Source organism: Talpa occidentalis, unplaced genomic scaffold (genome assembly GCF_014898055.3).
Source record: "Talpa occidentalis isolate TD23 unplaced genomic scaffold, MPIMG_talOcc4v2.1 talOcc4.10, whole genome shotgun sequence".
In the NCBI taxonomy this organism is placed as follows: domain Eukaryota; kingdom Metazoa; phylum Chordata; class Mammalia; order Eulipotyphla; family Talpidae; genus Talpa; species Talpa occidentalis.
The window spans coordinates 775,328-789,153 of record NW_023600993.1 but is presented as its reverse complement, the minus strand read 5'-3'; the positions used below and the strand labels follow the sequence as shown (position 1 = coordinate 789,153).

The window sequence follows — 13,826 nt, the reverse complement described above, 5'->3', positions numbered from 1 at the left end:
GGGCCGAGGCGACGGGGACAGTGGGGGACCAGCCCCCACAGAGCAGCTGACTCGTCTGCCTCCCCCACAGGCACCGGGGCCGTCCCCACGCCCACAGCCCACGGACTCACGGCACCACGGACCCACGGCACGTCGTAACCCAGAGGAGCCTGCCCCAGTTTTCATGAAAGAACCACAGAACAAAATCTGGACCGATCATGGGTCTCATCTGGTTAAAAAAGCCCTGGCCCATGAAAAGGCGCGCGCCCACAGAGCACGATGCCCGCCCCTCAGGCCGCGTCCCCGAGCTGCCCCACAGCGGCTCTCCCGGCCCGGCGCGCCACCACTCCGACCGCAGGCTGCGGACCCGGCACACGGAGACCGAAGGGCACGGCGCCTGGGTGTGCTTAGGGAGGCTCCTGTTGCTTTTTTTCACTCGAATAAATCGCAGATTCAGGCCACACTGACCCACTCGCCGTTAGTTCACTACCACAGAGGCGAAGAAATTTCATCCTGACCAGAAAAAAAAATCACTACAGATTTGCCTTTTCTTTAAAACTCATTCACCCGTGATCCCGACATCAACACCGCCTGCCCGTTCCAGGGCCTGAGGGCCTCCCTGCAGAGAGCGAGGCCACAGAACGAAACACTCTGGAGGAACAGAGACCCCGGGGCGCCCTGGCCGCTCTCCAACCGATGCATTCCATCGTGTCCCTGGTTTCCCCGCCGCTCGCTCGGGGTTCACTCAATAAAGCTGGGTTTCTCCTTAAGCCGCGCTCAACTCGCCAATCCCTTCAACGGCCTTTCAAAGCCATAAAGCCTCCAATTATCCACCTCCTCCCTCCTCTCCACCAGTGGCCGCCCCGCGCGAGAAGCGGACAGGCCGGCTGTCTGCGGCATAATGGAGACCTCCATCACCAAGAATAAACAACGAAATGAGCAGCAATAAACTTAATTTGCACATTAGATATGCTTTTCCAAGTTCCGACATTTCAGTGGAAAATAACGCCGGAGCAATGAGGCCTATCATTGAACATCCGGGCCTTCTCTAGAGGGGAACGCAAACAAATGTTGCCTACGAGCAAGATCGTTTTTACAGCCTGCTGTTCCTCTGCTTTTTAATAATTTTCCAAACTCCCGATCGAATGACTCCCCTTTCCCCTGACCTCCACCCACCTCCTGGCTCGTCCACTCGCTGCCGCCTCCCCGAACCCTGGGAACACAACCCCGGCCCCCCGGCCCCCCTGAGCATGGCCCATCCAGGGTGTCGCCAGCCTCTCCCAGCCTCGGCAAAGCAGGCGCTAATTGCACTCTCCATGCTTCTCGATGGGAAACTGCCTTTCCTGCTGCATTAGTGAAACAGAAATTCCCGACATACCGTGCAGATAACTGCTGAATCCTCTTAGCACAGATAAGCCGTATCGGCTAAAACCTAAGCTGGAAACATCTTACTCTTGTAACTATTATCTTTTTACATGTTATCTAACAACAGCATTTCTTGCATGACTGAGGCTGATAAGTAAATTCAAAGAGAGATGATTGTTTTATCAGCTTTACCGAAATTTCTCATTTGCTCCTTACCACCCTATTACCAGGAAGGTCACTATATGCTGATTCTGGCTTGAGAGGTAAAATTATGTTTGACTCCATGATGACAATCAGATAAATAGAGATGCGGACACACACACACACACACACACACACACACACACACACACACCCGCTCTACAGCCAACCACAGGGCTGTGCTCTCAACAGTTGAGAAAATGGTTGATTCAATGCACAATATAGTAATTATTCCTCAGAGAGTGAAGCTTCGAGTTTGTAGGCTGTAAAGTAACTCTGGGGGTGCTGTCCTCGACATGGGGCGTGAAAGGAAATGGAGGCAGCGGTCCAGGGAGGAGGTCGAGGGACGTCAGACCCTCATTCACACAGCAATGTGCTGAGAGAGACCCTCGGGGATGCAGGTGCAGCAGACGCAGGGCAAAGCAACCTCCCACCCGTGCTGCACAGGCCACTTTGCGTCTGTGCGATCGCACTCCTGGGTTAGCACTTCTCTGCCGTCACGCACGGTGCTCCCACTCACGCCGCTCACCCTGGCTCCTGCCAGCGACAAGGAAGCACAAGACCTCAGAGTCCCCTGAAAATGGGGTGAGGTCAGGCCAGGAAGGCAAAGACAAGCAGCCGGGGTGCCGTCAGGGTGTGAGTGGCGATGGCTGGGCACTGCGGGGCTGACCCTGGCACCAGGAGCCTCCCTGGGCTGGCCCTGCCACGGCGCCGCCTGCATGTCCCCGGCTTCCATCTGTGCCCCGGCTGCGTCTGTAGGGAGAGACGGCCACAACCGGAGTGGGAGGAGCGCGCTTCCCCTGATGCTCTTCACTGCGGAGCCATCTAAGAAATTTAAACCCTGAAAAATTAAAACCATCTCCATTTTAGAGCGGAGGGGCCAGCTGGGATTTCCGGTCAGCATCCATGGGAGCCGTCTCTGAGTCTTTACTGCGCAGACCACAAAGCCAAAGGCCTAAGAAACATCTGAGAAGGAAAACCCGCGCAGCTCAGTCTGTCTGGAAACACCCTTTTCTTAGTCTCGGGCCCGCGCCGCCTCCACGGTGCACTTTAGCAACAAAGCCACAGCCCCGGGCACCGGCCAGTGGCCTCCCGCGGACTGTCTTTCCTACTACTAGCCGCACCCCCTCCGTTCCGTATTTCAGGTCCACCTGGCTTTCTCCACCCTTGGGAGACGCCCGCGCCGCCACTTCTCCGCCACCCAGTCCCGTCTTCTGCTGGAATAACATGAACACACACAGCCGGCTCCTTCTTTGGGAATGAGGTCACCAACCTCACCTTCTCCCTCCGTAATGGGCGAGTTATTTCTCCAAACATAAAGCAGTCACGCTTCTCAGTACAGGGGGGTCACCCAAATTCCGCTGCAGAACCCCCCTCACTGAGCATAGCTGCAGCACGCCCCTGGACGCCAGGCCCGTCTCTCTGCACGCCCGATGGCGACACCATCCCACAGGAATGAGGGCTTTCGAATGGGCCACACGGGGGGATTCCGGCCAGGCTTGTTGCTCACATTCCCCTGGAGCTCGTCGAACAACTGCCTGCCTCATGTAATGTGCCCGGGACAAGGCGGGTGGAATCGCTTTCAGGGGGAAAGGGGTGACTGTTGTCCCTGAGACATCGTAAAGGACCACTGAAGCACAGCAGCAAACTGCTTTTTATAGAATGTATTTATTTTAATGGAAATGATGATAAAGCACCAATTGCTGAATTTAATCATTTGGGCTTAATTAGCTGTTCAAACTACTTTATGAAGACGGTCGTTTTTATCATGCAGGAGGCAACGAGAGGCAGAAAGCTGACAGCTCCCATAAACATGCATGTGTCAAAGCTGAGGTTCAGCACTGCAAAGTGGCCAGGACGGGGGAGACTCGGCGCCAAGTCTGGGGCCCCAGGGGGCGCAGGGGAGCGGCTGTGCTTTACAGCGGAGGCCAGGACCGTGGCTTCCTGCCCAGGCGTGGCTGCGTCTGCTGCGAAGGGGTAGGTGCCAACCCCCCGGGGACCAGGGGCTTTCACGCCTCCTCTGCCAGGATGCTACCAGAAGCGTGTGCCGGGGCCTGGGCTGCACCAGCGGCACTCCTGGAGCTGTGTGGCCGAATGGTCAGTCACTTCTCAGATACAACGAGGGCCTCTGAGAGAAGACCAGCCCAAAACAGTATCCAGAAGTGACTGTGTCCCACCCGGCGGCATCTGTGGCAACTCAGACGTGAAGGGTGCAGGCGGCCATTCTAATGCTGGGGATCAAGGGCTCAGTGGACACCGGGCCGGACGCGCACCCAGGCTCCCCAGGACAAGACAGCAGAGTACCTTTCACCACCAGGCTCCCTGTGCTCCTTGCCACGCCAAACTGGTTGGTGGCCACACACGTGTACCCTCCAGCGTCCGCCCTGGTGACGTTGCGCATCCGGAGGCTGCCGTCTGCCCCGAGGGACACTCTGCAGAGGAAACACAAGCAAGGGAGCAATGCTCAGCGCCGCGAGTCGCCCGCTGACCTGTGTTTCCAGACATGCCACGGCCATAGACGCACCCCACACGGAGGGCTCGCTGCTCCCCCACGAGCACCCACTGAACGGGCAGGTGGGAGCATGCGGTGGCCCCGCTGACCCCGATGGTGGCGCCCACACTGTCGGCCCCATGCCCACTCAGCAGGGCCAGGCGCGCCGCTGCCCGTTGTCTGACTCCCAGGGACGCGGCTGTTCACCAAGCGCCCTGAGAAGCCGCCCCATGAGAGCCAAGCGCGGCTGCACAGAAACGGGGCCGTGTCCACCTGGGCGCCCCTCTGGGCGCACCCGCACATGCGGCTGCTGCCAGGGCGCCTCTGTGGGCTCGCCCGTTGGGGACTTTGTGGCCTCCCTCCAGGCAGGACGGAGGCTGCGGGGGTCAGACAAGGGGCTGCGCCTCTCCAAGCACTGGTGGGGGGAACGCCCCATCACCCATAAAAGGTCCCCTAACATTCCCAGGAGACTCAGCACCAGATGCCACGCGGGCAAGCCCTGATCACCACTCATCAGCTTCAATCAGCAAAGATTACCTTTATTTCTAAATAAGGATTGATCTTGTTTTCATAAGCTTGATATGCAAAAAATCTACAAGAATAAAAATGTTATATTTAAATTTTAATGAAAATCACCAAATTGATTTATCACGTATGAAAAAGAGATGATTAACAAGACCATTCTCCCTGGCAACCTAGGCTGGAGCCAGGCAGACATCGAACTCTAATAAGATTTTCGGACATGATAAATAGTATGAATATTTCAACTTTCTTTTTTTATTACTGAGAGATGTTAAAATATAGCAAAAAAAGAAAACCCTCCTTCTTGAGACAATGTAGATGGAGTCAAATCACTTACCGCAGTGCTAATTTTATGGCGAATAATTAAACAACAAAAAAGAAAAGTGTGACTTTCCAGTTTGCACATATCAGAACATGGCTCAACAGAAATTATTTTTACAAGTGTTTTCTTCTTCCTCCCTGTGCGACGGGCAAGTCCTGTGGAGGAAGCTGCACATGAAGCTGATCTGGAACATCCCGGCCAAAATCGGAACACCAGACTGGGTTTTTCTATTCTTTTTTGGGGGTATTTTAGAGCACACTTTGAAATGGAATCTGAGGAAAAGATATATTAATAAAAAACATTCAAATATTCTCTCCCCTTTTAGCAAATAAGCTTTTCTGGCATTTAAATACAAAACACGACCAGAAATGTCGATAAACTTGGCTCTCTGAAAAACAGGGCACATTCCAGTGATAAAAGTGCTTGAATGACCCGCAGAGAGAGCAGCGTTCTGGGGAGGAGAGCAGAGGACGGTCGCGTAAACACTGCACGTGTTTACGCCAGGACTCGGCTGGCAGTGCACCGCGAGGGCCAGGGCTCTCAGAAGTGTGGCCCGCAGAGTGCATGCATGTTGGGGTGTGGTGGGGCCCCCACAAACTCAACAGCAACTTCAGTGCGCAGCTGGGAGTGCGGCGATGATGAAACCTTTCAGAAGTGTACCCAGGAAATATCTCCTCAGTGCCCGTGCCTTCGAGCACAGTGGGAACATAGGAGGGGGACGCTGACGCCAGAGGCGCTGTCCCGTGCCAGACTCCCCACGGGAGCCTCGGACATGATGCAATGGGGCTGCGGTCTCTCCACACGGGCCGCTCCTAAATAACCTCCGTGAAACTGAAAGTCACTGAGTCAGACCGTGGGGTTCACCGTTACCATCAGCCCCAGCTTACACACCAGGAAACAGAGGCACAGGGACAAACATAACTCACCCCGTGCCTCGAGAGGGTCAGGGCCCGGTTCTATTCATGTCCTCCTGCTTCTCTGCAAGTTTTGAAAGTGCCGTTAATATGATTACTCAGAGCATGAACCTGAGCAGGGCCAGAGGGGGATGGACGCATGAACAGGCGGACAGAGAGGCGGGTGGCTGTACCGACTGACTGACAGGCCGACACAGACATACTTTCATTTGCATATAATGACCTTTAATGTTGGAGGGTCTTGATCTGACTTCAGGGAGCCCCTAACTCCCTGAAACACAAGCTATGACGTGTGCACGCAGTGCGTTTCCTCAGTTGGAAGCTTCTGTGAGACCTTAAAGGCGACTTTGGTATCCCTGCTATGGGAGAATTTTACCCATAAATTTTTTAACATATGAGGTCAAACAGTGGCGATGCTGATGCCAGGGTCCTTGCCTTCTCCACCCTGTGCCACTGGGTGTTATTAACAGAGTAGCAGGTAGAATGTGGGGGTTAAGTGCCTGTGAGGGACTCTGAGCCCCAAGAGTTACCACCTGTCTGTGGGGCCAAGTGACCCAGGCCCAGGCCTTCTCATCTTCCCCTGGGGAGTCAGGGAGAGCCTCGTCACACCGGGCAGGCTGCACAGAGGGCTTGGGCTGCTTAGCTCGGCGTGGGATTCCTGGTCAGCAGTCAGGAGGCGCTAAGGAACCAGCCTCTCGCCCTGCCAGCTTCACCGGCACAGGCCCCAGGGGGTGGGGGGGGTGTTTCGTTCAGTTTGAACAAAGGGCCTGAGAGGCTGTGCCAGGCTTTCTGGAAGGAGCCTGAAGTCAGCACCCAGCGCCAGGCTCCACGCTTCAGAGCCAGACTTCCGTGTGGCCCCCGCGCTGCCTCCAGCCTGGGACTTGGCCACACACAACCTCCCAGTTTTATGCGGCAACTGGAGAGAAGGTCGTGGTGGGACGGAAGGACTGACGTGCCGGCTATTAATCTCACTCTCGCTCCCCGCTGATGCGAGCGGTTGGCCTTTGCTCTTCTCCCAACTCAGCCCAGCAGTCGGGACTCTTGCTCTGGTTCTTACCCACGCCTGGAGGCCAACCCGGTGTCCGCCTGGGCTCAGGAGGCCCTGCGGGCTGTCCTGCAGGTGGAGTGGCCAGGCCAGGGGCGCCCGCGTCGTCGGTCTCAGCTCACCGATGACGCCCTACTTGGGCGTCCATTCTCAAACACTCACTTAACCAGAGTATCTCAATTGTTCACACGGATCAAATGGAAAATTCCCCCCAAATTACCAAAGCTTACTATTCTGTTCAGATGATTAAATCACAAATGAGGGCATTTGCATTTAAGATGTGCCGTGAAAAATTAGCACGAAAGTCATTTCCACGTGGCGGTGCGTCGTGACCATGGGCAGCGGCGGCGCTGACAGCGCCTGGTGAGGTGGCACAGTTCCCTGACCGCACCCGGGCACGGACAGGTACAAACTGACATGGGCTGACGTCAGAGGCGCGAGGAACCTCGCGGAGACAGAGCCACCAGCACCCACGACGCCAAGGCCGGCTGACACGGGGGAGGAGGCCACAGGGGCGTGGTCATCGGACCTTCCCGCCCTCGCACCACTGGGGGTGACAGGAAGAAAGCAGCAGAGCCGCCCACTGGCCTTCATCCGGCCCTCGGCCTCTGCTTGAGGCGCTCCTGAGGACACAGCAGCTGGGGACGTGTCGGGAGGCCAGTGCGGGCGGGACTGTCACGGCCGCGCTTCTGTGGGCCCACGAGAGAGCTGGTCACGGACGCTTCACGCACAGCAACACAGACGCCGGCTCAACTCCGAGGCTAAGTGGCCATGTGTCCAGTCTTTCGTTTACCCACATCTAAAACACAGGTTTCCACGTGACCTAAGTGCACGGGAAGCGCTGACCCCGTGTTTGGCGTTGACAGTCGCCCCTCATCAAGTTTGAGGACACAGAAGACCAGCGGCAGCGCAATTTTTGAACTAAGAGAAATTAGGACATTGGGTAATTACAATTTCTTATTTCTGAAACTAGAGCAATACTGCTATTTTTATAGCGATATTATTAACTGGAATATTGCTTCCAGTTCTGTCTAAAGATAATACTGTAGACCATGAAATTTTAATTGACTATCTAATTTTTCTAATATCTCAAAAATGTAAAATAGATTGGATTGAAATGAATGAGATAAGAAGTGGAAAAATGCGTATAAATTTTGACTCTTCACAGTTTAGATTTTAGATAAAATGTCCCACTGGAATCCATTTTAAATCAAACATTGATAGAACAGTTTCATAATTTCAGCACTTGGCTACCTCTATCTCTGCTGATCGCACTCTCATCTAATAAGCTGTCTTTTCACAAGTCCTCGTTTAAACAAGCCACAGGGATGGCCGACCTGGTCTCCACAGCAGTAAATACCAGGCTCCCTCAAGTCCAGGGGAAGAATCTCCTTCCCCTGCTTTATAGCAATACTTTAAAAGGCTGTCATGCCAATCACGCCCAGGGCATCTCTCCCGCCTCTGGCCAGGGCACCTTTAAAGATTTAATCAACAGATTTGTGAAAACCTATCTCATCTGATCATATAAAAACATCACAGTAGGGAAAAAGAATACAAAAAGAGACGACGACAAAGAGGCTGAAAGGAATATTCTGGAGAGAGATGGAGCTGCCACCCCAGACCAGCCGGAACACTCCAGAAAGTTCATTATCAGACGCACTCGACTCCTCCGCTCCATCTGCATTTAGTGGATCACAGACGTTCTCCTCTGGGAGAGCGGCGTGAGGGCACGGGGGGGGGGCACGCACATGCCTCCCAGGCCCGCCCGTGGAAACCCAGCATCGGCCGGATCCTGCAGAGAGCTGGCGCTCCTGCCCGCCCCCTGGAGCCTGCTCCCAGGTAGCCCCAGTCTGCAGACAGTGCCCAGCCTGGGCCTGGGGGCGGAAGCCCTGGGTCTCTGGGCTCATGGCCAGTCCCTGGCCAGAGGGTAGGACGTGAGCTGCAGGCTGCTGCCTCCACCTGCCCTGCTCGGGGGTGTCGTGGGACCTGGCAGGGGAGCAGCTTGTCCACGGCACACCTGCCACCAGTCCCCTTTTCCGCAGCACTCTCCCCCAAACAGTACAGGTGACTAATTCTTCCATAAAAGTGAGCTGTCTGCAGGCGCCGAGTGGCCTTGACAGCCAGGCCTGGTCTTCTGGTCCCGAGTCAGGGCTTTTTCTACCAAGTCACGATGCTGACCTGCTCTCAAATGTTTTTTTTAAGACATTTTAACGTAGAGTACTTTTAGGTTCAGAGCAAAACTGAATGAAAAGTGCAGCGATTACCACCCCCACCCCCACATGCACGGCCTCCTGCCGTCCCAGTCCCAGCGGAGGTGACGTGTTAGCGCCCTGAGCCGGTGGATACACCATCATGCACAGTGATGTCTGCTGTCAGCTTCCTGTGGGTCTGGAAAAACGCGCAATGAGATGTCTCCAGCACCAGTGTCACCACCGCCCCGAAGCCCCCGGGCTTCCCGGTTGTCCACCCCGGCCGGCGTCTGCTGGTCTCACCGCTGCAGGCCGGCTTTCCCCAGGGCCGCACGCTGGGGTCAGCCCTGGCTTCAGGGCTCCTCTGGGAGGCTGTGAGGCCGACAGTCATGTCCTCACAGTTCTGAACAGGACTCCACCTTCTGGTGGGACAGGTTTGGTCGCCTGCTCGCCTGGTGAGGGGCCCCTTGGTTGCCTCGGGTGTTGGCAACTGTGAACGAAGCTTCCCTCAACTATGGTGAGGGGGTTTGGGCACATTTTTAAGTGGAGTCCCGTGGGTAAACAGGCAGGCGGGGAGGTCCAGACAAACACAGAAGCACATTGCCTTTTACAAGAACCCCGAGTGTCCCCCGTGTCTGGGTTCCACCCCCAGGGCGAGGGGTGCTGTGCTGGCCTCCCCAGGCCTGGGCTGCTGGCGCTCTGGGTCAGGGCACTCACGTCCAAGCTCGCACTTCCCTGACACAGCACGCCGCGGGTCCTCACAGGCCCACCTGCTCGCCCACACCTGCTCTGGGAAGCTCTGCCCCGGCTCTGGCCCATCGGTTTGGAAGAAGTTGCCTGTTTTGTCATGGGTGAGTCCTGTGAGTTCTGTGTGCATCTCAGCGAGCAGTCTTCTGCTAGATGTGTCTCCTGCAAATACTTCCTCTCGGTCCGTGGCTTGATTTATTCCAGTAACTTTGTCTTTCATAGAGCAGAAGTTTTCAATTTGAAGGAAGTCCAGTTTTCCATGCCCTTGCTGCGGGCCTGATGGGTGCTACAGCTAGAGGCCGTATCCAGCCCCAGGCCATCTGGTTTCCCTTCCGCCTTCTGGAGATTCTGTAATTTTGTGGCATTTAGGTATGTGGTTCATTTTGAGTTAATTTTTGTGAGCCACCCTCCCAGAGCAGGGCCGGGCGAGGGCCAGCAGAGAGAGCCGTGCGAAGGGCAGACTCGGCGGCCGTGGGCTTCTGCTCTCAGGCGCAGGCGCGCAGGGGGCGTTGCCAGAATCCGTCTGCGGCCCCGTGTCTCACCGGCAGGCAGTGAGCGCGAGTACTTGGAACAGGCTTTCTAGGGCTCTCTCAGTCATCTCTGGGCAGTTACCCGTTACTGGGAGTAAGAGTCAGTGACGATGACATTTCAGAGCAGACAGAACCATACACAAGGCTTATAATGCCGTCGAAAAAAGTACATTTTCCCACAGAGGAATTTCCAAGGTCAAGAGCTAAAAATCATTCCTCCTTGTATTCGCTGTAGAAAGTGAACCGTCTTTCCACATCTCATCTTACTCTGAGTCTTCCGTGCGCAGCTGCATGTTCTAGCAGAGAGAGGAGCTCAAGCCTCCCCCGGCCCCCCCGCCCCTCAACCCCACCGCGAGCTCACTTCTGCTCAGGCCACCCAGGGGAGGCTCCAGAAAGGCCGTGTGCCACCCAGATGGAGGCGCGGGGACGCCTTGCCCGTGGCAGCTCGAGGCCCTGCTCCAAGGGAGCGGCAGGTGGGCAGGAGGAGAGGCCTCTGAGGCCTCTCCTGCCTGCGCCACACTGTCCTTGGGGCACACACGTTCATCCCACTGTGACCACTGGGCCGGGCCCTGGGCCGGGCCCCATCGTGGGCACACCTGGGCCAGGCTGTGCAGGCTGGAAGACATGAGGTGGGGGGAGTCGGGTGCGGGGGTGGGAGGTCTCCCTCGAAGGGGCTTTCCTGGGTCTACTCGGATCAGGAGAAGCTCCCCAGGGCAGGACAACCACGAGAGGGTCCACAGCTGGTCAACTCCTCCCCCTGCTCAGCAGGTGCAGCCGGCCTGGGACTGGTGCAGCCGCCGCCCCCGGCAGGCTCACGGGAGGCAGCGCCTTGTCCGGGCCCCGCTGGCCTGCTGTGTGTGGAGGTGCAGGGCCCCACCCTCAGCAGAACAGGGGCAGTGATGTCCCCCTGGGGGCAGAAGCCCTCCCAGCCCCTCACAGTCTGACACACAGGGGCACTGCACGCCCTCTCCTGTTCCTCTTCACCTGGTCTGGGCCTTCACCGGGCCTCAGGGAGGGGCTGGGCGCCCCTGGGCTCTGGCACATGTTCCTGGGACCAGGCTGCTGGCCGGCCTCTCCCTGGACTCACTGCATCCATGGCAGGTACCCCAAGGGACGGGACGCAGAGACCCAGTGACCTCCACGGCTTCCCCCTGCTGGGCCATGTGGCGCACTGCGTCCTGGGGACACCGGCATGACCCCTTCCCAAGGCCGGGAGCTCCCCGGTGTCCTCGCCCTGATGTCCTCCACATGCGACCTCCGCGGCTAGGCCAGGGAACGGCCTTCACTTGCGCGGGGCCGGGACTCTGGGATCACACAGACTCGCGTCACAAGTCCCGGCTGCTCCCAGGAGACGCAGCGACACAGCGTGAGGCCCTCCTGGGGACGCCCAGTCGGGAGCACGGCCCGCTGCGGAGCACTCACAACGGTACCGCCAAAGGGACGCGTTTACCTCCCGCCTGGTGTCAGGCTCTCTGCTCCTCTTTTCCAGGTCAGAGTCGCGCGAGGAAAGGCCTCTGGCTTGCACTCGATGGCAATGTCCCCGCCGACTTGGACCACCGAGATTTTTTTAATGGGGTTTTTGGAGAAATCAGGAGCTGAAGCTAAAAACAAAATTACAAGCAAAGTTGTCAAAGTGCTCCCTTAACCAGCAGCGGGAACCTGGAGCAGGAAGGGACTCATGGGAAACCGTTGCCCTGCCCAGGCCCTCCAGGCGCCAGTCTGACCCCCGGGCCTGTTGCCCGTGTGGTGACGCTGACACTCGCGCCAGGGGGCAGCCTGGGACCAGAGGGCAAGCCCCGCAGAGCAGGGCCATTCCAGGCATGGAAGAGCCACCCTCTGCGCCCTCCCTTGCTGCCAGGACCGGGCCACGCGGGGTGAGATGCTCAGGGCATCCGCCCGCCGTGGCCTTTCCAGCAAAGGGATGGACGGGTCCTCAGGGCAAAGACAGGGAGCGCGATGGTTAGGGGAACCGCTGCACTGACTCCGCCCAGGAAAGCCCTGGAGTGTGTGAGTGCGTGTGCGTGAGTGTGCGCACGTGTGAGCGTGACCCAATGAAACAGCACGAGATAACTCGGACGCAGGAGACGCAGTGCTCTGCTCCTCCAGGCAGGCCCGTAACAAGCCACACCCGAGCTGTCCACCGCCCCCAGAAGCAGGCTGGCCGAGCAGAAGAGTAACTACTTTCACGGTTTCACCTTCCCGCCCACAGGAGTGATGAGAACAGCAGGAAATGGGGGGACGGCTCAGGTGCATCTGAGTCCTCCTGCCCCAGCGCGTGGGTACCGAGAGGCTGGACACCCACCGAGTCCAGGATGCTGGACCGTCCATAGCCCTGCCGGCCTCCCCTCACCCGGCCTCCTCCCACCCCAGCCTCCCTGAGGACATCGCCTCAGCTCAGGACGAGGCAGTGGCTCTGAGGGCGGGTGACGCCCAAGCCTGGGCGGTGACCATCAGATGCCTCACAGCGGGTCTGTCCGCAGGGACACCACAGGCTCTGCGAAGGCAAGGGTCACTGGGTCCTGAGAGGCGTGTTCTTGGACGCACTCCACAGTGACCTTGCGTCGGGAGCAGTGACCCAGAGAGTGAGCAGGCGAGTGACACCCGCCATGCGTAAGTCCGTGGAAGTTTGTCTCTTTTCTATCAGCCCTTCCTCTCGCCGCCTTCCGCCCCACCCCTGAGAGCATCGTGGGAGGACTCACATCAACGACTCATTTACTGTGTCAGACACCGCTACGGGCGTCCCCAGATATCACCCTCAAAACCTTCTGTGTCCACGTTCTCCACCTGGGGCCTGGGTGGCCATGTCGGGGCCCGTCAACAGCGTTAGGGCCCTAGAACCTCGGCCTCCCTGACAGGCAGACAGAAAGGGGTCCGCCCCCCACTGCTCCCCGCCTGGAGGGTGGGTCTGGCTGTAGCTCCACCCTGGAACTGGGGGCTGCAGGCTGGGAAAGGCTTACAGTGCAAGGTCCACCCGCCACCACGCCTGGACTTGTTGCCAAGAGATACAAGAAACCCATTTGTTACATCCTAGAGGTCGTGTTTTCCTGTTATTTTATTTGCAAGTGAAAATATTCCCAATGGATATTTGACCGAATCCAGACCCTCACGCTGGGTCAGCTTCAGGGACCACTGCGGGTTCCAAGGCACCCCAGGGCGGCTGCTCCAGAGACCCCAAGCTCGGCTAAGCGGAGTCATTATCACTTTCCATTTTGAATAAAGCTCACTCAGACACTTTCCCATTATTTCAAGGGAAGCAATTTCGAATTTACAGAAAAATTGAGCCCTGATTATGTATAATCATAGCTTGCTAAAATGTCATTTTGAAGTTGTTGGTTATAAATGGGTGACTCACCTAATACGCGCAGCTCCGCGTTCGCATAAATGATCTGGTGGCTGTTCTCCGCGGCACACTGGTAGATGCCAGAGTCCGACATGTTCAGGGAAGTGATGGTCAGAGTTCCGTTTTCTATTTGGATTCTTTCCTAAGAAAAGAGAAGCCGTGTGAAGATCTAGCCGGACAC

General features: G+C 57.0%; 1 protein-coding gene across 1 annotated transcript in view; it reads right to left on the bottom strand.

Annotated features, from left to right (window-relative positions):
- The window catches only part of CNTN6 (contactin 6), a 302,895-nt gene that overhangs the window by 20,867 nt on the left and 268,202 nt on the right, over nt 1-13,826 (bottom strand). Inside the window, exons 12-14 of the mRNA XM_054694220.1 lie at nt 13,658-13,787; nt 11,756-11,906; nt 3,850-3,977 (exon numbers count right to left, since the gene is read on the bottom strand). Of these exons, the coding sequence (XP_054550195.1) occupies nt 3,850-3,977; nt 11,756-11,906; nt 13,658-13,787 (409 nt within the window). The remainder of the gene's footprint in view (nt 1-3,849; nt 3,978-11,755; nt 11,907-13,657; nt 13,788-13,826) is intronic.